General features: G+C 40.5%; 1 protein-coding gene across 2 annotated transcripts in view; it reads left to right on the top strand.

The window, feature by feature from the left end:
• The window catches only part of eys (eyes shut homolog), a 198208-nt gene that overhangs the window by 164330 nt on the left and 9589 nt on the right, over positions 1-24289 (top strand). Inside the window, exons 42-45 of one of the 2 annotated variants that reach the window (XM_034201872.1) lie at positions 8252-8360; positions 11330-11553; positions 17122-17193; positions 20336-20508. In XM_034201872.1, the coding sequence (XP_034057763.1) occupies positions 8252-8360; positions 11330-11553; positions 17122-17193; positions 20336-20508 (578 nt within the window). The remainder of the gene's footprint in view (positions 1-8251; positions 8361-11329; positions 11554-17121; positions 17194-20335; positions 20509-24289) is intronic. The other variant, XM_034201873.1, reaches the window with a different exon arrangement.

The following is a 24289-nucleotide window of genomic DNA, read 5'->3' as shown; positions in this document are numbered from 1 at the left end:
TGTCAATGTAATGCACAGAAAATGACCCAAATACCTTGCCTGTATGCTTATTTTGTGATTGGATATAGTTTTCTTTAAATAATTCCGACTTGAATTGCAATTCCTATGATGCAACTCAATAGCTTACAACATCACCCTTATTTTCTCAGCCTTTAAAAGCTCCTCCAGAGCCACAGGAGACATGGTACCAAGGCTATGAACTACTCCTTGTGACAAGTAGGCTGATCTTCATAAAAGAAAATTGGCGTAGTGTCCCTCTTTAAGCCACCCTACATTTTTGTATATAAATGACCTTAGTATGTACAAGTACTGTACAACTTCAATAGAAACCATCAACGATTTCCCATCCCACTCTTAAGCCTTATTCGTCTGGGACTGGTATTTCTTGGGGACCTCTAGTAATAGTAATAGTTGCAAAGGTCGTCTGTGAATTTAATCCTGTGTAAATCTGCCATGTCCGTAATTTGTCAAGGAAAATAATCCACTGCAAATTACCCTTCATATTTTACCAAACGGAGAGGGTGGGTATATTTCAGCATGCTCATCTTACTATAGAGCAAAGTATTTTTAAATATTATATACAGATAAATGTTGATAATATTAAATGGTATAATAATATTTATAAAATTAACATGAATATGTTATATTTTGAATATAAGCAGCTGTTACGCAGAGCCTTGGTATTATTCCAAATGTATTAAAAGTACATTTCAGACTTTGCTTATCTCATGTAAATGCACTACAGACATTGTTGAGATATGTCTCATGTGAACAGGTTTTACATTTACGCCTGTCTCCTTTAATGAAACCAATGTTTTCCCTTTGGTTACAAATGTTTGAGTCACACAGCCTTCATTCCCTGAAGTCTCAAATCTACATGAGCAATACCTTCTTGCTTTAAAACCTAAAGTTCACAAAAAACAGCACATTTCAAATATTAAAACTGATCTGTTGTGGGTAATGCATTAATAAATAATAAGTAATGTTGCTGTCACTGTTACTTTCCACTTTCACTAACTTAAACATATTCATGTTTCAATTTGATTGTCACGATTCTCATGTAATGTTACGATCGTCTGTGTTGTGTTTTGTCTTGTCTAGATCTGTCTTTGGTTTTCTGTCTGCGTTGTGTTTTGTCTTGTTTAGATCTGTCTGTGGTTCCCTGTCAGTTTCCCTGGTGTGTCTAATTTACCCGATTGTGTTCACCTGGTGTCCCTGTGTTTTCTCCTCCCTCCTCACCTGTGTCTTCTTTGTATGATTAGTCTTGTGTGTATTTAAGTTCTGGTTTTTCTGTCTGTCTTTGTCGGTTCGTCTTTTGTTGGTGACTGAGTTCCGCGGTGAGTGTTCTGTTTTGTCTGTGTTAGTTTCCTTAACCTTGAAATAAAGGTTTATCAGAGTTATCTGCATTTGGGTCCTGCTTCCTTCACTCCACCGTGACAGTACGAACCGACCAGAAATGGACCCAGCAGATGATCCATTTGAGGTGGAACTACAACATTTTTCCTTTGATTTGGCTTGCTGCTATGATTGGTGGAAGGGAGCGTCTAGTGTTCTGCAGAAGGAGGCCGCTCTGGTAGAGGTGCACCGGTTGGCTATGGAGAAACCAGACTTGGTGAAATTCTTACCTGGCTGGATTTTGAACTTCCTCTGGGTGTGTGATTTCCAGCCTGCTGACTACAAACGTCTCGGTGTGTTCCGTCTGGAGTCAACCAGTGCTTCTGCCCCAGTTCCTGCTCCTGTCCATGAGTCGTTTTCTGGAACTCGTCTGGCTTTTGGAGGTCCACGGAGCCTTCAGGCGGCTTCTAAGAGAAGGAATCGCAAGTCCAGGCTAGCAGCCCGAGCCCAAAGAGCCATGATTCCGGTCCCAGTTCTGGCCCCAGCGGCCATGGTTCCGGCCCCAGTACCGGGCCCAGCAGCAATGGTTCCGTCTCCAGAACCGGTCCCCACAGCCATGGTTCCGGCTCCAGAACCGGCCCATGCAGCCATGGTCCCTGCTACAGAACCGGCCCACACAGCCATGGTCCCAGCCCCAGTCCTGGCCCCAGCAGCCATGGTTCCGGCCCCAGCAACCATGGTTCCGGCCCCAGTACCGGGCCCAGCAGCCATGGTCCCAACTCCAGTATCGGCTCCAGGACTGGCTCTCCGGCCGACGCCAGCTCCCCGTGTCCTGTCGGCGTACCGGCCGACTCCAGCACCTCGTCTCCTGTTGGCTCTCCAGCCGACGCCAGCTCCCCGAGTCCTGTCGGCGTACCGGCCAACGCCAGCTCCCCGAGGCCTGTCGGCGTACCGGCCGACTTCAGCTCCTCGTCTCCTGTTGGCTCTCCAGCCGGGGCCAGCTCCCCGTGTCCTGTCGGTGTACCGACCGACACAAGTCCCCTCTCAGGTCCCGTCTCGAGCTACCTCTCGAGTCTCCTCTCGAGTCACCTCTCAAGTCACCTCTCAAGCCACCTCTCGAGTCACCTCTCAAGTCTCCTTACAATTCAATTCTCAAGTCCCCTCTCGAGTCTCCTCTCCAGTCCCCTCTCGGGTCCCCTCTCGAGTCTCCTCTCGAGTTCCCTCTCGAGTCCCCTCTCGAGTCACCTCTCGAGTTCCCTCTCAAATCTCCTCTCGAGTCTCCGTTCAAGTTCCCTCTCGAGATCCCTCTCAAGGCACCTCTCGAGTCTCCGTTCAAGTTCCCTCTCGAGATCCCTCTCAAGTCACCTCTCGAGTCTCCTCTCGAGTTCCCTCGCAAGTCCCTACCCAATGTCCTGGTCCGTTGGAGGTTCCGCTGGGGGTCCTGCCAACCCTGTGTCCTGTGCTGTTGGAGGCCCTGCCGTCTACTCTTCTGCCGGGGGTCCTGCCAACCCTTTGTCCTGTGCCGTTGGAGGTTCCGCTGGGGTTCCTGCCAACCCTATGTCCTGTGCCGTTGGAGGTCCCGCCGACCACTCTTCTGCCGGGGGTCCTGCGAGTCCTATGTCCTGTTCCGTTGGAGGACCCACTGAGAGTCCTGCCAATCCCATGTCTCGTTCCGTTGGTTCCTGCCAACTCCTGGTCCTCTTCCGTGGGGGATCCTGCCGAAGCCTGTCCCACCGGCTCTGGTTCCTGTCCGGCCGACACCGGGTCCTGCCCGGCCTCCGGAGCTGTCCCGTCAGCGCCTTCCTGCCCGGCCTCCGGAGCTGTCCCGTCAGCGCCTTCCTGCCCGGCCTCCGGAGCTGTCCCGTCAGCGCCTTCCTGCCCGGCCTCCGGAGCTGTCCCGTCAGCGCCTTCCTGCCCGGCCTCCGGAGCTGTCCCGTCAGCGCCTTCCTGCCCGGCCTCCGGAGCTGTCTGGTCTTCGCCCTCGAGCCCGGCCCCCTGAGAGCCGCGGTCTTCGCCTTCGAGCCCGGCCCCCTGAGAGCCGCGGTCTTCGCCCTCGAGCCCGGCCCCCTGAGAGCCGCGGTCTTCGCCCTCGAGCCCGGCCCCCTGAGAGCCGCGGTCTTCGCCCTCGAGCCCGGCTCCCTGAGAGCCGTGGTCTTCGCCTTTGAGCCCGGCCCCCTGAGTGCCGCGGTCTTCGGCCTCGAGCCCGGCCCCCTGAGTGCCGCGGTCTTCGGCCTCGAGCCCGGCCCCCTGAGAGCCGCGGTCTTCGCTCTCGAGCTCGGCCCCCTGAGTGCCACGGTCTTCGCCCTCATGCTCGGCCCCCTGACTCTTCCTGCCGCTGCCTTCGCCCTCATGCTCGGCCCCCTGAGTTTGCCCGCTGTGGTCTTCGCCCCTCCATGGACTCTACCTTGCCCCCGGGCCGTCCGCCCGAGACCCCCACCTTGGACTTTGCCTTGCCCCCGGGCCGTCCGCCCGAGATCCCTTCCGGGCCCTCCGCTGTGCTCCTGGGCTGTCAGCCCAAAACCCGTCCTCCGGACCATCTCCACCCACCCTGCTTGAGGTTTTGGACTTTTGTGGGGGTTTTTTAGGGACGTCTGGAATCCTTCCCTTGAGGGGGGGGGTTCTGTCACGATTCTCATGTAATGTCACGATCTGTCTGTGTTGTGTTTTGTCTTGTCTAGATCTGTCTTTGGTTTTCTGTCTGCGTTGTGTCTTGTCTAGATCTGTCTTTGGTTTTCTGTCTGCGTTGTGTTTTGTCTTGTTTAGATCTGTCTGTGGTTCCCTGTCAGTTTCCCTGGTGTGTCTAATTTACCCGATTGTGTTCACCTGGTGTCCCTGTGTTTTCTCCTCCCTCCTCACCTGTGTCTTGTTTGTATGATTAGTCTTGTGTGTATTTAAGTTCTGGTTTTTCTGTCTGTCTTTGTCGGTTCGTCTTTCGTTGGTGACTGAGTTCAGTGAATGTTCTGTTTTGTCTGTGTTAGTTTCCTTATCCTTGAAATAAAGGTTTATCAGAGTTATCTGCATTTGGGTCCTGCTTCCTTCACTCCACTGTGACATTGATACTGTTAAATAGTATTATAGAATGGCTATTCACTGACCATTGAATATTGTTTTGATGTAAAAATGCACATGTAGGTGTGAAATGTTGCCTGGCAACAGCTGCAGTTAGTGAAAGACAACAGACAAATGCTGCGAGAAGAAATATCAAAGTAGTAGGACATGGTCTACCTATGTTGTAAATCTATTATCTTTTCAATTTACACACGGCATCTATTGCGCGTCTGTCCGTCCTGGGAGAGGGATCCCTCCTCTGTTGCTCTCCCTGAGGTTTCTCCCATTTTTCCCTTTAAACTGTGGGTTTTCTCCGGAAGTTTTTCCTTGTACGATGTGAGGGTCTAAGGACAGAGGGTGTCGTATTGTCATACTGATATTCTGTACAAACTGTGAAGTCCACTGAGACAAATGTAACATTTGTGATATTGGGCTATATAAATAAACATTGGTTGACTGATTGATTTCAGAATGTCTTAGTTCTGTGAGAAAATATCAACTCACACAGAGTGAGTTCTCGTGTTCAAGTCAGAAACAAGCGTTTACCTCATGTAACCTCGGCCAATCACATGCCTGCTAATAAAAAGCTAAGAGAGCTGTTTTGTGTCCATCTTTGCATTTTGGCACCTTGTGAATATATGTTTAGGCTATAGTAGGTAACTCAAAAGTAAAATAATTGCTGCTGTAATTGTCTTTCATCTGAGTAATGAGTAAAGTAATTCCTTTGTAATTTGGAAAAGTAATTAGTAAACAGACATTGATTACCTTTTCTGAACCACACAATAACAGTGGACAGAACCCTTTTTTTCTCACTTTCTCGATGGGTTTTAATCGCTGGAAGAGTAATGAGGAATACAACGTTTATTTTGGAGAAGTGCCATGCCATATGTGCAACTGGGTGAATAGCGAATTCTTAATATTGAGCATTCTGTTTTTAAATCCACATCCTCTTGACAAAAAGCCAAATCTAAGGCAACGTATGTTTATCAATCACAGAGCATTCGGCGCTGTATTGACAAGTAGTCCCATCAAAGATTAATTGGAGAAGCAACCAGCAGCTCTGCCTGCTTGCTTTGAGTTTCTTTTGTGAAGCTACCATGCCAAGATGCTCACTGTGTGCTGTCTAATTGTATTGCCGGAGATATAATGATAGAACACAGGCTACCCAAATTAATTGAGGCTTGCCAGTCACAGCACAAATTATGCACCAAATGCTGCAGTGCTGCGTGTGAGAGAGTCACTGCACCAGAGCCCGAGCATTACAGTTAATGTAGGTGTAGATTATGGTCTGATACAGGGCTTGTTGCACTTAAGGAAAAGCTAACAAACAGATCCGTCCTGACACACAGGTGCTGTGATGTAATAACAATGCATCATTATAAAGCATATGGGCTTTTTCCCCCTCTCTTTTCATCATATCTGATCTATAACGCTGCATGTTGGTTTGAATACATATCAAAGTAACAGGTGGTACTCTTTATATAATGTCATCTGTGTGACCCCTTTACTTTGTATCTGCTCACAGGTTTGAAACAGTACTGAGCACAGACTCTAGCTGCAGAACTAATAGACTCTTGACTCTAAATAAGTAAATTACTTCAGGATTATAAATTCAACTACTAACGTGTTCCACATTATCATTTGCCTTTTGTAGGAATCTAAAATATGAATAGAATAATAACCCATTAAAAAAAAAGTTGAATTTGCTTACCAGCCTGTGAAAACTGTTGCAAGGGCACCAGCGCAGTGCATGATGTTTTACTGCCATCTGTTGCCAATACTTTCAGATGTTTTATGCAATAGTAATATTTTAATGATGATCCTTCCTCATTATGAATTGTCTGCAGGAGACTGTGAAGGAGGCACGTTCAAATAAGATTGTAAAGGGAAACACCTGCCATCAGGTTTAACAAATACCTCTGTGTAAAGGTGCTGTGCTGAAAATACTTGCAAGGTCCCTTACCATTGCAGATAATATTTCAGAAGTGAACCTCGGGAAAGTTGAATTAGTCACACCCCAGTCTCAGTGTAAATGAGGATGTTAGAGATGACAAATCACTTGTGATTAGAGCATTAGCCAGATGAAGAAATGCATAAATGATCATTGAGTAACTAAAAATGATCACAGCCATATTGTGGTTTTGCGTGTTTGGAGAAAATGAAATATTCATTCGTTTTTTTGTTTGTTTACCTCAAGTTGGGAATTTGCTATTGTCGGTCCTATGAGACTCTGCAATGAATGGTGCACAGGGAGTCCCAAGAAGAAATTACATAGCGTTTCATCTCAAACCCCAGCCTCCATTTCTTCTGATTCTCTCCTATGTTTGTTTGTGAAATATAGTCCATTGTGGTTTTGTGTTTGTATGTCTATGTGTGATGGTGATGAGGGCCTTTGGGGTATATTCCTAGCTATCTGGCTACTAGACCAAGTAAAGCAGTCATCTTTATAAATAGTCATCTTTGCCATAGAGCAAGACCAAAGTAAGTTAGCCTGGTGGAGCATTCAATGTGCTCACGAGAGCTCATCAAGTAACATCATCCTGTTTGCTTAGTGAGCATGCTCTCTGTGTCTCATAGGGACAGTCTTTGCAGCATTAGCAGTTTTAATAACAAGCTCCTGTAGTAACCTCAAAGATGTTGATTCACGTTTTTCCCTGGACGTTAGGTGGCATTTTACATCTTCAGTCTCAAATGTGCCCTAACGTATCAGTGTGTGGGACTGGCTGTGTGTACAAAGTAGCTCTTGAGATTTCCATACCTGTAATTAGTCCTACCCGAAGGTGTATTCGTGTGATTGCCTGAGGGAGACGTTCTGGAAGGCTGTTTCAAATTAGCAGGAGGCCGATTGCCCTGATTGTTTCCATCTGGCCATTATGGCAGATATTTCCTCAACATGATACGTAGGCAAAGAACGGTTGAATGAATATGGAGATTTGCAGATCTATGAACCTACGGAACAAAAGCGCGTCATATAGATTACTCCCACTTTGGGAATGGTGTTTATGCGCTTGGCACAGATTGGACCACCTTTTGCATAATGTACAACCATTCTGAGAGCCTGCTATTGTATGTTGTCGGTGTAAAGCCAATGATGAATTGGGGAGAGGCAATCACTTGACTTAGCTGGAATATGACACAAGTAGACCAGTTACTTAACATTATGGCTGCAACATTAATGACTAGCGCCATTGTGTATTTCCCCAGAGATACACAGAGGGTCAAATGATAAAATTGTCTTCCCTACTCATTAGGTTTATAATGTATATCTAGTTTGTGCCCTCATTTGTATCATTAATTAATCCTGAATGACATAATGAGCACTTTCACTCATTAAAATGTATTTGTTGCAGGCTGATTTTATCCTTAGAAATATTGCTGCTGTTAAATATATTTTATTTGAAACAGTAATGCATATCATGTAAATCCAACAGTTTTTGACTATCCTAATTCATGGTATATCTGTTGTTTGTTTACAGGCATCATTTTGTGAATGTTACATATCTGCTGGGAAACACAACAACTTAAAGAATATCACTGCAGCACTGAGCAGGAACATCCATGCATTTATTATTTAAATCCGGCTGTGGAAGCTGTTTTATATTTGTGTTGTCTCTCCTGGGGTTTTTGGACAGTGGGATAAAAACGCACCATTGCTTCCAACCCTATCCACCAGTGTATAACGTTTCACAGGAAATAGTGTGAAATGTATAAGTAGTCATACATTTTTACAGTATAGTCTCAATGGTCACATTAGCAGCTTTAATGCTGTGACCGCTTTGTTTGTCTCTCCATCATGTTTCATGCTTTGCTGGATTTATTTTCAGTGTCAGATATTTCAAACCCTGGTCTCTCTTTTCTCTCACAACAGATACAATCTGCCTGTTGGCAAACAAGGAGGGTCCTGTATGATTGAAATTGCTGCCGATAATGGCACAGCTCAGCGTCTCGAGGAGAACGTGTCAAACCCTGTGTCAGAGGTAACATGACTTGCCTGCAGTCAAATCGACCCTTTGTCACAATCACTTTCTTACCTTTGCATTTCTCACCCATGCCTGTTTTACCGTCTATTGAGACTACAGTTTACACACATTGTATGGTAGTTACATACAATCTGTCATGCTTAACTCCTGCATCCATGACTTAACGATTCAATTAAAAACATTAGATATAATTAATTCAGTATTCCTGTATAGCTGTATTATTACTAGTATCAAAGACTTCAAAGGTTACTGTAAAAAGTGTGGTTTGCCTACATGGACTAAAACACCTAGCTGCTGCATGTCAATATACAATGACAACATGAATTATATAGGAATCCTTTTTTTGCCTTTAATCACTTATAGGACACATGACAGAAACATTATGAACAGATTAAGCGTAGGTTATCAAAGCCAGGCGAGCACACTGTTTCTAGGTAACAGCAGTTGCTTTATGTTTGAGGAGCATGAGCTCCCGTTAAAGACGTGTTATTTGCCCAGATGATCACACTAGTACCTAATGGTGACATGTAAGAAGCACTAAGCTAGTTCTCACCTGTTAATCACAGCCTGTTTTTTTTCATTCTGGCTCATTAATTTGATTTACAACACCTATATTTGTTATTAAATTCATAATTTTAGTTTTTCACTTTCGAAGAGGCAGATAGGGACTCAACCTTCCCACAGGCTCCACATGTCTCAACTTCCTCCCTCAATGTATTTATAGTCTTTTAATTATAGATTTATTTTTCCCTTTTTTGTTAATGATACATTCATTACACAAATATCTTCCCTACTATTGCATGTTGGCTGGTCCTTAACTCTGAATATTAGGACTGTAATGTACAGTATCTATGAATGTTTACGATGATTTAAATGCTATACTTGAAATGTATCATATGATTTTTGTTTGGCGTTCAACACTAGTTAAATTAATCAGAATGCGGTTTGTGCACACTTTAGGGTTATAATTGCTGCCATGCAGTTGGGCTTTTAAAGTAATATCATTATATATATATATACAATATGGAAAAATAGAACTCTACATGTTGGAAAAGAGCTACTTAAGAAGCTTTTTTTCTGTTGGCATCATGTTTTTCAGTGTGACTTGTTCAAAATAGCACTACATTTGCATATTAATGCTTAATAGAAATAAGTTAATGAAACTGAGGACACATTGACTTGTTCTGCCGTCAAATAGAACCATAAAAATCAGCATATAGCATTCATGAACATAGTGCTCCAAGTCCACTCACAAAGTCATGAATATTACATATGTGGGTATTTCAAATGGGCTCTTCTCATAAACATGGTAAACACACTTAAAGGGACCATAAAGTCGTCACATGAGCCCATTGTCGTCATGCAGCTTCTCTGGCCAATAGCTGGATGTATCACATGAAATATGGTTCAGCTCATTATAAAAGTATCCAGCCACAGCTGCTTGTTTTATTTGAATCTTCAACTTTGTAAAAGATTGAAAGGCTCTTAACTCTGTGGTAAGATTACATTCCTGTGAAACCCTGTGCTCGTGTCTTTTTATAGGCTTTCTAATATGTAGCAGAGATGACATTAAAAGCTGGTGTTGATTGAACCTCACAGATGATTATGTCCACTGCAGCTGCCTGACACCTTTCCTACTTTCCACCAAGTGCTAGCATGGTGTCATGATTACTGTTCCATGTGAGGGACTTCAAAGTCTTAACAATTGTGACTGCTCAGATTTCAGAGCAGCTTATATGAATCTTAAAATGTCAGATTCTGTGTTTTCGTATATGTTCAAAGACTCAGGGCAGAATATTTATATACTATGTATGCCATATAAATTGGGATATCATCAGCATAACTTTGAAAATATTCACAAGATTTTACCTAAACAAAGCACATGGAGAACTGTGCATAGCACCATCATTTAGATTTATTTTTTCTTATCTAAAGCCTCTCATAACAAAATGTCTGTTATATGCAAAGCATTTAAATACATGACATGAGAGGAATACATTTTAAAGTGAGGTATTAAATGTAATGACCCTTTATATGAAAGCCAGTCTTTATATCTACCATGACCAGATTTGATATATTCAATGCTAAGAAGTCAGTACTCATTTACATGTTGGCAGCTGTGGCAATAAAAGTGAACATGTTTTGTTCATTGTTTTATTATTTATTTTATAGGCTTGAAAGCTTGAGGTGAGCCATGTGAAGATGAAAGGGTCTCAGTTTCTATTGAACATCATTTTTTTATATATTCAAATTATAATGGTGGGGTCAATACTTTTCATACATTAAAGAGAAAATCCCTTTGACCCAGGGGAGGGCTGTATTCTGAAGGCCATTGTCACAAGGTTACATAATCGGCTTGAATTATGCGTAATGAAGTTAGGAATGAAAGTGTTATGTGAACCATCTAAATAGAAAGTAGTATTGAATATTCATCTGAACATCCGGCGGTCAAAGAATTGTTTAATTTAGTTTTTAATATGATACCGTCTTGAGCTTAATTTTTTGAATTTTTCGCAGCTCTGCTTTGGTAACAGACACAATTATGCCTCACTTGTTAAATTGACCGTTATGGTTTGATAAGCAGCAAGTTCACAGAATGTATCTACATTAATTCTTCCCAATTACCTTACAAATCAGAGAAGGCTTGCAGCATTTCTTTGTTATTTTACCTCTCTCTTATTGTATCAGGCGTGTGTCTTATCATATGATGTCAGCAGGACAGAAAAGGAAACGATTATAACTCCAGTTTCGTGTCGAGGTCATGCTAAAACCGCATTAAGCTGAAGAGCAACAGAAGCTGATAGTGTTAATCTTTCTTGTTGATCTTAATATATAGTTAGGTCCCGTTAATGTAATAATAATGTTAATATAGTCACGCACACACTGATATTGAGAGCCTATGATTTAGTGTGACTTACTAAACGATAACACTGATGACTGGCTTTCTACCATTTTTTTTTTTGCAGGGAACCTTTGGACCCATATTTCTTGGGGATGTTTCATCCCACTGGGAAATGCATGATGGGAGTGCAAAGGGAGCAAGGAGATTCATTGGATGTATCGGGCAGCTTCAGGTCAACTCAAAAGAGATTTACCTGGTGGGTGAGGCTGTGAGCGGGAGAAACATCAAGAATTGTGACCCGCCTGTCTGCCAACACCTTCCCTGTCGTAACGGAGGAACGTGTGTAAGGTACTGGGTCACCTTTTACACTAATGAAATATCACCAAACTGCCTTTGAACTTAAATGTCATTAAGAATATAAAATACAGAGTTTCTCTAATGCAATTTCCCTCGATGATAATAATGAATGACCTGCAATAAATTACCTAAGCAATGAGGTGAGCTGCAGCTGAGTTATAACATACATGTACGTGCCGACAAAGAAAGAAGAATACCATTTTGCTAAAAAACAATGAAGATCATGAAAACGGTACAGTAACATGAGTGACAGGGTCATTACACGTTAGACCTGCTGTTTCCTCCCGCCTGTGTGACCCAGTATGAAGCAATACTGTAGAGCCAGATTCCACTTTAAATTGTTTTTCCAATCCCTACAAACATGAATGAGTTGTGGCTCTGCAGTCGGAGCTTTGAGCACACACTAACCCAGCCAGCCAGCTGGAAATGACAGTTTTGGCAATGGCTTCCCTCCTCCGCACCAACCATTTCTTAATGCAGAACTGTTCAGTTGTCAAGCTTATCTTATCTACATTGGACTGATTTTAATGTCAGCCTACTCCAGGCTAACAGTGCACTGTGAAATATTTGACTGGGACTCAGCAGAAAATTTATATAAATTGCTTGTTAATTGCATCAAATGCTGAAATGTTAATACTGATAACGAACCAATTTGCCCAAATGTCCTGCAGCAGTTAGTTATCTGGCTGAAGAGAAACTTAATGTTGAACAAATAAATGGATGAGATTAATACATGTATCAGAAAAGCTCCCGGGATTTTCCGTCAGAAGTTGGTGGAGACCAAAAGCTGAGCTAAAACTAGTGAACATTGAACATGCATTCCTTAAGGGGAATTCTGTTCAATGAGCATTTTTTGTTGTTGCTTTTCTGACCTTTTCTTTACCTCCAAAAAACAAGATATCTTTTGTAACAACAATTGGTAGTATTTCATTACATTGTTTTTATATAGAAATATGTAATGTTTCATCGTCAGTCACTTAATTGTTAAATAAGCGTAAGATAAACTCCACTTCTTCTATAAATCTTCACTGTTTTCATTTCCCAGTGAAGGCAATCCCTATGCCAAACTAAGTCCCTTCATGGTAGGCCAAATAATTATGTGCAGATCTATTCTCCCTTCATCGTTATCTAGTGCAGCTCATCCGACTGCCATCGCACCCCACTTACCAGCAATTGTGCCTCTTTCACCTGAGGTAATCCTGAAAATAGCTGCTCTAAATGTCTTCTTCATTGTGTTATATCACTGTTAATTAACCGTTGCATTTATTAAACAGGAAATAAAAAGGGGCGCCGTAAATTCCATAGTATGAATGGTTCTAAGAATACCAATTAAGAGCCGGTGGCATTGTGGTCACACTGGCTTGTCATGTGTAAAGGAGTGCACCTTGCAATTATCTGTGTGATGAATACACGTTAATGCAGTATCCTCTTGAACTACAAGGCATGCAGGGGTCACCCAGAGTGCATGGAGCTCTCTTCATTCTGTTAGTTGCCCTGGATTGCACTGCCGCAGTATAATAGGATGAAAAAGGATTTGGGTTGTGGGTTAATTTAGGGTAATATTGAGTCACTTATTAACCTCAGCTGCTGAGACCATGTCATTAAATAATACAGCACACTTTTCTTTTAAAAGACACAGTCATGCTAAAGTAATTTGTTGATGCTCTGTAACAACAAGATCACTCTTGAGGACATGTTTATATTTAATAAATTGAGTACTTGAATATTTGTACTTCTATACTAATATGACTAGCTTTGTAGTAAACCCACCTCTGTAGGCGTCTTCAGTAACAGCATGGGAGCTATGAATTGAGACCATCTATATTGCACCCAGCGATTTTCACTTACACGTTATTTATATTAAGTGTTAAAATTGATATGGAGCCATGTTTCTGGCAGCCTGATCCCGAAAGTCCAATATTTGTTTTGCTTTTAGTGCAATGTACTTATTTTAGATGCTAAATGCTTCACTTTGTTTTCTAACTAGCTGTTGATTTTGGTTTTCTGCTGCTTAGTGTTGAGCAGGTAGTGTATGGTTGTTGAGAGCAGTGAAAGTAACTCAAAATAATTAACTTGGCAGTTCAATTAAACAAAGAAAAGCTGAAAGACACTGAAATTCTGATGCATAATCAGGAAATAATCATTTGGATATATTAGGTAAGTATTGATTTTAACTGATTTTTATCATAATGGGAGTTTTTGTTTATTGGACTAAGAGACAGCAGATTGAAAGACATCACACAAATAGTTCCACATTTAGTTTACTGAGAGAATTATAGAAATATGTTTTCCTTCCTCAGCGCGCGCACACACACACACACACACACATGCACACACACACACATAGAGGAGAGATCATGTAGACGGTGATTCTTCTTGCTAATTGCCTGCAGAAGAGATGCTGTCTTGTTAGTTCTGTGATGGTCTAGCTTCAGCAGCACAAGCACACACACACACACACACACACACACACACACACACACACCTCCAATAAAGTCAATTCTCCCCTTGCTCCATTTCTCTGCCTGCAAGTGTTCCGCACAAAGAGAGCGAAACCAATTGTATCTTAATCAGAGTTCCAGCTATACTTGTTTCAAAGTACCCAAGAAATAAATCAAGGGCCAAGAAACAATTATTTTAATTTACCTTGAGAAACAAACATAGCTATCGTCCCGTGTGCAATTGTAGTCCCTGAAGAATATGTTCAGAGAAAACTTGCTCATTACAGAGTTCATTGCATTAGTGTCTTTGAATTTTGGAGGACAAGTGCATTCAAAACAACTTTTTTTTGCAGAATTGGTTATTTGTATACACAGTTTCTTGTCTAAAAAGACGTTTCTGTGTAACCTTGACATACTTGCATAATCATTATTATATAAGTATTCAAATAACTAGGGTCTCTCATGACTCAGTATAAAAACGTACAGGAACAGGAAATGCTTTGATTTGTCTTTTATAACTGACCTCATAAACAACAGAAAGAAGAAAAGCCCTAGGGGAAACTTCCGTGAACATTCAAGAATGTCTCATGCAGACAGTGCTGAATAGAAATGATGTTACCTAAAATGATCAGAAAGATTTTCTATCCGAGGCTACTATTTAGTGTTCAGGCTGAGGTCATCCCCACATTTAGTCAAAAGAAAAAACCCAAAGCATTAGTCATTCTATTAGTACTTTCAGATTTCTCTACCCTGCCTTCTGCTCTCATTCCTAAGCCCATTGATTCTTAGTAAATCAATGCCTCAGTAAAAATGCCTCAGTTATTTCCTTAAACAGCTGGACACTGTTGTTCTTAGCAAGAAAGATTTTAACAGGAGTTAACAGTCCTTTTTCAGGGGATTGTTTCTAAATGCGCACGGACAAGGGTGTAACTTTGGTTTGAGAAGTGGGGGGGACACAAAACAGGGGAGGGGGTCCAACGAAAAACGATTTGAATCCCATTTACTGCCTTTCTACAGATATGGTGTTAAAACATCCAAGCAAAATGTGTTGTGTATAATGAGTGTGTAAATATATCTAGTATCCAATCAATGTCAACCTGCTTTATTTGGGGGTGGACCTCACATCAATTAGGGGGGTACGGGGGCATGCTCCCCCGGGAACGATTTTTTTTTTTAAATGTTAAAGTTAAATTCATCGATCTGTGGCACTTTGAGGGGAAATTAAGGGATTTATGGATACAGCTCTCAACACTCATGAAACAGAACTGTATATATTTCAATAATCAAAAAATCCTTAGGATTACAAACAATAACAAATAATTTAAACTTGTTTATTTTATAAACTCCTCACTCCCTCCTCTCTCCTATCCTTATCTTATGTTACCTAGTTAGCATTCTTTATCATATTTATGCATATTTTACTAATCACTGCCCTTTAAACTGTATTTTTAAAATGTTACTGTCGTATAGTACACATTGGAATGATTTATTGGGCTGTGTAATCCTCCGTGGCGATGACCACTTGCGTAAATAAAAAAAAATTAAACACTATTGAAAAGTGGGGGGGCCATGTCCCCCCTGTCCCCAGTGGAAATTACGCCCATGCGCACGGATACAAATGTGTTGCCACAGTGAGTTTTTCCGGGTGGTAATTGTTATTAAGAATATTTCACCGTGTGCAACAACGAGCCAAACTTTTTGTTAGGTTTGTTTTTTAGGGCTAAAACAAGAACTTGTGTTACAGTTGCTGAGCATAACTCTGGATCTCAAAAGTGAAACAGCTTGGTGTTCTGGCAGCTTCATGACATTTGACCATAAAAGTAATGTAGAAAAGCGTTGTGATGTGAATGGTTTGAATTGGATTTGTGATGACAGCTCTGACTTTGTAATAATGTCTCAATTGAATTCATCAAAAGACACATAGCAATCATGTGACCTAAATTAACCCTAAACCTGGTAATTAGTATGTGCAGGACTCTACCAGGTAATTGCATGTTATCAATCACACAGCTATCTGCAAAATACGAAGCAACATTAGACACTAAATAATGTGGCACTAAATAATTGTTGTGATCAGTAATGTGTTGTGCCCCTGTGTTTGTTTGTACTAGCCTTTTGATCAATCATTGTTGATTTCAGTGGTTTGAGTTTTGGAAACTTTTGGAGAAACTTTTAGGTGAATTTGAGATTTGGTCAATGCAGATTTTGCCATCTCCAGTTAAAGGAACCCATTCTCTGCAGTCTAGAAAAGAACATCATGTTATTTTATTAAATCAGTAAAAGAGAGTCTTCAGTGTGTAGACCACTTTTCACTTAATAGCTGTATTTGCTTTCCTTTCAGACTTATGTTTTCCTTCCCCCCCCCGTGTTCACATCAGTGATAGTTTGAGATGTGTTTTTGTCTCCTTTCACCTTTTAATCACAGTTTCAGTTTTGGTTCAAACAACAATACAGCTCAACATGTTGTCTTATTTGATTTCATTGCAAAGGGTACGTCTGTTTCATAGAAGTTGTCTGGAACATTTGGCCTATGACAGTTTGCTGGTGTTAAAAGGAGAGAGCAGAACAGTGATGGAGCTATATCACAGCATGGAGTCTAAGGAATGGACAGGTTTTCGGTTTGAAGAGAAAAATACTTTTGATATAATCCCACCTGGTTGAATTGACGGTTGAGTAATACTTAAATCTCCAGCAAATACATGTTATCATCACATATTATTTATCTGTCTGAACCTGCGTTAGTCAAGAAATTATGAATAGTTAGGCACAACTTTATTTCTGATACATGGAGGCAATGCAGTTTGTTAGAGGACATGTTCTGCTAAGGATTTACCCTTTCAGAAGTTTATAAATCTTGTATAAGAATGTTATAAACACACCAGCACATTCGAGAAGTGTAGAGTTTAAGTGTGTGTGTATATACTTTAAAAGTGCTGCAGAGTGCAGTGTGTTCTAGTTTGGACCTTTTAGAAACGTTCCCTCTCACTTTAGGCTTCCTTTCTGTAAGGATTTCATTTCAAGTATCATTCTAAAGTATGCTTTGTCTATGGCGGTGTGTTTCAAAGAATACTGTTGTGGAGACTTACAGTAACAGACATCACCCTTCTTTGCCTCCAAGGAAACGTTTGCAAGGGTGCCTGGAAGAGGTCAGGAAAATATCGAACAGCCGTCTGCTAAAACAGGAGCCTGAGTGAGTCAGGTGGATGCCATGTGTAATACCTCTTCATCCCTTTGTTCATAATGAAATGCAGATGACAAACAATTGAGTGAAGAGTCAGTTGTCTTTCAAATGATTTCCCACCAAAGATCACAGTGTCCGTAGCAGTGTCAAATCGTCCGTTTGTAATGCAAATGGCGTTTCAGTACCAGAGCAGTTCTTCTCTATAAATAATATCTGCTAAACCCAGTGGTCCTTTATATTTTAACAACGGATGAAGTGGGCTAAACGCTTTCATCCAGAGAACTGAAGACTGCCATGGCAGCAGAGCCTCATCAAGGCCTTAGGATTGTATTTGCATACCAACAAGCACTTAAAAGGAAGTGTTCTGTAAATAACTTACAAGGGATAAAATGTGAGAAATGCGTATGGCCGAAGAGCTTATTGTTCTAGCTGACAGGGATATCATAAGCTAACCGGTCAATTATTCAGCATTTTATCTGGTACTCATTAGATAAAAAATGTAGTATTCCTTAATAATTTATCCAGCCCTTGTGCTGCAGCGGTATAGGTTTTGAACAGCGTGAGAGCACCAACTTCATGCCTTTGGGATTTACATATTTAAAGTGAGTGTGCAAACATTTCAACAATTACATAATCAAAGTGATTACCTCAGCCAAATTAAAATAACCTTTTGTCACCCCACACATCATGTTTTTTTGATTAAGCCAATTATGACTAAAGTGTTCTCAACTGTGCTACTGCGCCTCCTCTAGTTACACCTTGAGGAGACCGAAATATCTGCTGCCTGTTTTGAGTGCTTATTTTCATTACATATGAATAGTCCTGTTATATTTCATATTACCTTGTGTTACATGTTTTGTATTTTCTTTGGGATATTTGATCTTTTTGCTCTTCACACATCTAAAGATAATCTTGTTTTGTCATGATATATTTTAACATGTTGTGATTAATTTGTCTTTTTTTACAACCAAACTGCAACTCACATTAGCCTGTGTGTACTTAAAGGGGACCTATCATGCAAAATGCACTTTGTGATGTCTTTTATACATAAATATGTGTCCCCGGTGCGTCGGGGAACTCACGCAGCGTCAGAAAATAAAACCCTCTCTCTTTTCCTCCGTACCCAAATCTTTTAAAAACAGGGATATAACGAGCGGATACAGATTCACAGCCGATCTGACGTCAAATCGGCAGCAGACCCACAGACAATTGCTATCAGAAACAATGCCTGACGTGTTTTGGACGTAATCTCGTCTTTGTTTACATTAGCAAGCCTCACTAACACTCAGAGCTAACCTGTACTGGAGAGCACATGTGTTTAAAAAGCAGGAAATAAAAAATGAACTCACCTTGTGATAAACCCACAAGAGAAAAAGCATTTGAGCTCCATACTATTTCAGAAATAATCTTTGATGTGGTTTAGAACAGGATGGCGTTTTATCCCAGCAGAATTTAACTTTAACTATCTCCGGTAGAATTCTGATCAGTCATTAGCTCCGCCTCCTCTTTTTTTTTTTTTAAGCTAAGGACCCAAAATCCGCGTTTCTCTAACAGGGCTGCAGAAGAGGGGTATGAGCAGTATGAGGCATGGCTACAATGGGTGATCTGTTTGGTATTTTAAGCAAAAAACTTCACAGACATGTTTTGTATGGGAATGGCCCTACAATATATTTTTCCAATATAGCATAATAGGTCCACTTTAAGTAAGATTTAACACAATAACTTCATCTTGAATATATAAAATATGTAAATGAATGAATATTTATTTGATTAAATCACAAACGCAGTAGATGTGTCTACAGAAAGGCATGTTAAAGATCCCAGAAACATGAACATCTTGCCTTCACTCAAAATATGGCTTTTAATGTTGTGAAAATGATCTACTGTCATGGTTTCTATAGTATCAGATGTGTACTATACACAAGTCATTTATTTTAAAAAGATTTCTGTAATTTGAATAACGGTTTAGTTTGTATATCCATCCATCATATTCAGGGGGGAGTATTGGAGGATAAATAGCAGTCTCACAGCAGCCAGACAAACACATTCACAGTTACATTCACACCTACCATGAATTCACCTAACCTGCATGCTTTCTGACGGGGGGAGGAAAGTGGAGCATCTGGAGGAAAGCCCACGCAGTTTGTGTGTTGTCAACATTGAAACACAAACACTAACTGACAATGCTGGGGACAAATTAGCAGTACCCAAAGCATTGAAACACAGAGACTGCACCAGGAGATGCTCTATTAAATATTTGATTCTTCCTCTTGCAGGTTGTCAAAGATTATACAAATAGCAAAGTATGTTCTGTTCAACGCACGACAATTTTCATCTGTTGCTGTTAATTAGAAAATAGCGGTCACAATCGGCTATGAAAGTGTGCTCAGCTGTTAAATGTCTTGAAAATGACGTTCGCAGCCTGTTAATAATCACACACTAGACATTTTTACTGCATGATACAAAATCCTTTTATATTTCAATACAGTCAGATCTAACAATGCTCAACTTCGGTGACAGAATGTAAATATTTTATCTCAAGAAGCCAGTTTCCTTAAGAGCAAAATACATCCTCCAGTGCTGCTGCTCAAAACACATTATTAATTTATAGATTTGAAACCCCACCAATGCTTCCTCTATCTGATGATATACCTTTCAAAGCTGTGCACATCTTGGTGCTTTTAGTCTGGATATTACTTTGTATGCTAGATCACCCTCCTTCTAGCTAAGATAGGCAATGCATGCATTGAGGAAAAAATACATGGTTATACGTTTTCTGACATGCTACTAATCTCTGCTTTCTGCTGTTATTTTTCAGGCTGCGTTGGTGTTTATCTTCACCCGAAAGAAGTAATTTCTGCCTCTGCAGCAACTGCTAAGATGAATAACTCCATAACAAGATTCTTATTTTTCTCCACCACATGTTCACTCCAATTCAAGTGTTTCAGCAGATCTCATATATATATATATATCACAAGGAAGATCAGGCTGGACACATTTATTTGTAACATCTTTTCAGGTTCTTTCCATGCATCACAGGGTGTTCTATCACTCATCTCCGTGTGTGTTGCCACTGGACATGTTGCTGCAATGTCATGGTCCATTTTCACCTCTGTCCTAATGATGTCTCCCTCTATGTCTACACGTGTAGTGATGCTGAGGACTGGTTCTGTGAGTGCCCCCCGCTCTACACAGGCCGACTGTGCCAGTTCAACGCCTGCGAGCGCAACCCCTGCGGTCACGGAGCAACATGCATCCCAAAGTCTCCGTTGGAGGCCGTGTGTCTCTGCCCGTACGGAAGACAAGGTCTACTGTGTGATGAACGTGAGTGCTACAGAGAAGGGCTCCACACAGATCAATGCACCGCAGATTTAGCAGCTTTATAAAGAGGCTGATCTGCAAACAGTTGGTGAATTAGAGCCCTGAGCAGTTGGTAAAATAGTAGCTTCTTGTTAAGTAAAGGGATTAATGAAACTAAATTGTGCTGAAAAGGCAGAAACCTCTTCCTCCAGCAATAGTCAGATAATCAAGGGAAAACTCTATGCCTCTTTGTTGAATACCCCAAATGACTCTTTTTTGAGTTCATAAGATCTTCATATCTTGCTACTGTAGATTTAGCCGTGTGACTCAAAGCAACTTTTCTTCACAACTTTTTTTTTCTTCACAAAATGTCAAGTTTCTGCCTGAACAGCAGGGTGTTCATGTGTTCTCACATTGCCAGCAATGTTATTAATAATCTCGCTTACTGTTACTTGCACCCATCTGTGGTCACTTTTTCGCCATTTAATCAAAGACTAACTTATAACACAAATGGATGGAAACATAAACAACTTCAGAGCAAGTAATTGATGAAGGGTCATTTGCTGACTGACACTAATGTATTTTGAATCTTTTGATAAGTTTGTAATATTCCTGAAATTATTCAAAAATAGGAAGACACATTTCTGTGCCGGACTCTATACTGTTTTAAATACTATGTTTTTGAGTAGTGAAACCCAAATAATGCTGTTATATAAAGTCTCTTAATAAGCCAAGACATAGAAAATGCACAGCTACATTTTGCATTTATTCAAGGACTCCTGGATAACTGATTAGCAGAAAACAAATGATGCCATACTGGACAACTGTTGTTGAATTTGACTGTAAAAACGTGCTGTATTTTTAGCCATGCTAGCAACATGGCTCTGGGGACGGCAATGTCAGATGGATGGTCAGACACTTTGGTCCAGACTGAAATAAATATTGGAAAGATTGCCATCAAGTTCTTTTTAAATGTCCACAGAGCAAGAGTCCCTCCGACTTTGGTGATCCCATGACTTTTCCTCTAGCACCGCCAGCGGTGTTGTCCAATACTTTGCTTAATGACAACATAATGTAGTTGCAAAATAAACATTCACATTTATGTTAAATGCTAATTGGCAAATTCTAAACTTAGATGGGGACAATGGTACACATACAGTACCTGCTTTAAAATCAACAATTAAAGCAATGTAATGTTGACTATGCTAGCATGTTAACATTAGCATTTACCTAGCTGTAGACTCCTGTTTAAACCAAATTGGGATAACCTAAGAAGGTATAGAATATTGTTAATTATATTTTATTGTTATTGGTAGTATAGTATATTTAATGATCTTTTTAAGGTCTCTATTCTAACAGTAATGCCATGAGAGAGGCTTCACAGTCAGTGGCTCTAAGAAACAAAAGGGTTTTGCTTGACTAACCTGACTCTAGGAGCAGCAGGGTGCTTGGCATATAAGTCACTCAGCCATGCCACAGCCTCTGACAGACCTTCAACACCTACATCCTGAACGGAAAATCTAACCTTCCAGTGTCAAACTAAGTATATGGCTGACATTTGAATTTTAATCCTGATTACATCAGATGAGAGCAGAGCTGAAGTTCGCCTGTTTTTTTTCCCCTTTATTTGAGACAAAGCTAAAGTTGTATGTCCAGCAGGGAAACTTTAAAGAGCTAAATGTTTGCTTTAAATATAAGATTTTACCACCTGCAGGTTAATGGATAGGTTTGGTCTATGAGCCAGCCTGTAGAGATAAGTGCTATTGATGCTGAAAGGCCTCAAGAGTCGTGCTCATTAAACATGAATGAATATTCAAAATGACTTCACTCAGAATCACTAATGGTGAACCTGAGTATACAAGTTGCCCATACCTCATGTTAAAGATTCATGTTTAGTTTGTTTGTGTTTAGAATTAAAAGACAAAAATAATTTCCACATGTGACATACACCTAGAGTACTACGGCTCGTTTCTCGAATCCAAGAATAGTTTATCCTCTTTGTCTAACAGAGATGTTGGCCATTTATATTGAGTTACAATGGTATTTTTAATAAAAAGATGTTCCAAGTCAGGGAGGGATGATGTGAAGAAAAGATTTTGGCAGAAAAACAATGTGAACACTGCTTTCAACAGTCAAAAAACAGTGTAGACATTTCATCATATTTTCATAGATATATTTCAAACAATCCATTTTCAGCATTATTCAGAATCAGCACTTCAGTTGAGTATTGATTTAGCAAAGTTTCTGTTAACCTTGCATTGTTCTCAGGTTGAAAATAATTTAGTAGTGGAGACTCAGGAGAGTTGTTGTTTCCCAGCTGCACTGTGACTGCTAAGATGCACACCATACAGACAATATACATGCATTTTTGTCAAAATGCATTTCACAGTCTGACTGGCGCCGCATGTCTTTCTGTTTTTCTTCTGCCGCTCCTTTTGGTTTGCAGCACATTACTCAAATACCCAGCAGTGTAAATGTAAGGTGATACTATTTGACGGAGTGTGAAGTTATAATCCATGGATGCATTTCACAGCTACAGTCCATGAGCTTCTTTGTTAGTAATATGTTCAGCAAGCACGTGACTTTCACCAGCACTGAACCTCATTCTGAAGTATAATGCAATGATGGGTTTTTCTAATAGAACCTCAATTATATCAGTAGACATTATTCATTATGCTGGTGGCTTCAGTTCAATTAGTCACATGTGGGACGAAAACCTAAAAATGTAATCAGTTATTTATTTCTGAATTCCTATTTACCTTTTCATCACAAGAGGGATATAGACCATTGTGATATTCTATGAAAGCTGTTCGGTTCACCGAAAAGTAACTGATGCTAAAGTCAACCTTTTCACAGGATTAGAGAGACTGTATTATATTCCACCTGCCTGTAGGATAGCTCTCACATGTTGAACTTTATGTTGCAAAAGATAAATCCATGTAAAAGAAATGCAATTACATTTAGATTTATTCTGAAACTTCTGATGCTCCGTTTTTATGGAGACAGTCAGGGTGATGTGGATTACGCTCTCTGTCTCTCTCTTGTAAGCTTGACCCTTTCTACTTAAAGACATTTTAATATAGCAACATTAGAAACTGTGGCACCTGAAGTTTAGATTTAGAAGATAACAATTTCTACTATTATTTAAACAATATTTATAATTAATTAATAAGGAATTCTAGCATATCTGTTTTGCTAGATTTAATTAGATAGTACAGTTTGTGATATTATACCAACCACTTAAGCTTGTACAAATATAATATGACAAAGATGCTAGAAGGCACTTAAAGTTCATTAATAAATCAGGTAATCAGAAATGCGAAAACCCAAACTCTTATTTGATAGAAAATCATTACTGAATAACAGAATATCAAATCAAAATAGTTTCGTATTTATTACTGGTCTTTTAATATTTGCAAATATCAGTTTGGATGGGTTTGGACTTTATTTGTACAGTAAGCTCATGGGTAGTGTGTCCATGAACAAAGTAAATAGCCTCTTAATACATTACATGTCACTTGTTAGACGCTTTTATCCAAAGCGACTTACATACTCAATACTGTGGACAATCCCCACTGGAGCAATTTGGGGTGAAGTGTCTTGCCCAGGGACACAACGACATGCTGACTGCAGTGGGACTCGAACTTGCTACTCCCTGATTCGAAGTCCAGCACTCTATCCACTGAGCCACAGCCGCCTCTCTTATGAACAAATCCAAGGTCCTTTATCTTTGTAATCATGGCTCACATGTTTGTATCTAGTCTGAGCTCAGTTGTTATTGTAGGGCATTACAATGATCATGTGT

Source organism: Gymnodraco acuticeps, unplaced genomic scaffold, assembly GCF_902827175.1.
Source record: "Gymnodraco acuticeps unplaced genomic scaffold, fGymAcu1.1, whole genome shotgun sequence".
Classification (NCBI taxonomy): domain Eukaryota; kingdom Metazoa; phylum Chordata; class Actinopteri; order Perciformes; family Bathydraconidae; genus Gymnodraco; species Gymnodraco acuticeps.
Note: the sequence above shows the minus strand (reverse complement) of the source record. Positions and strands in the feature narration are given on the sequence as shown.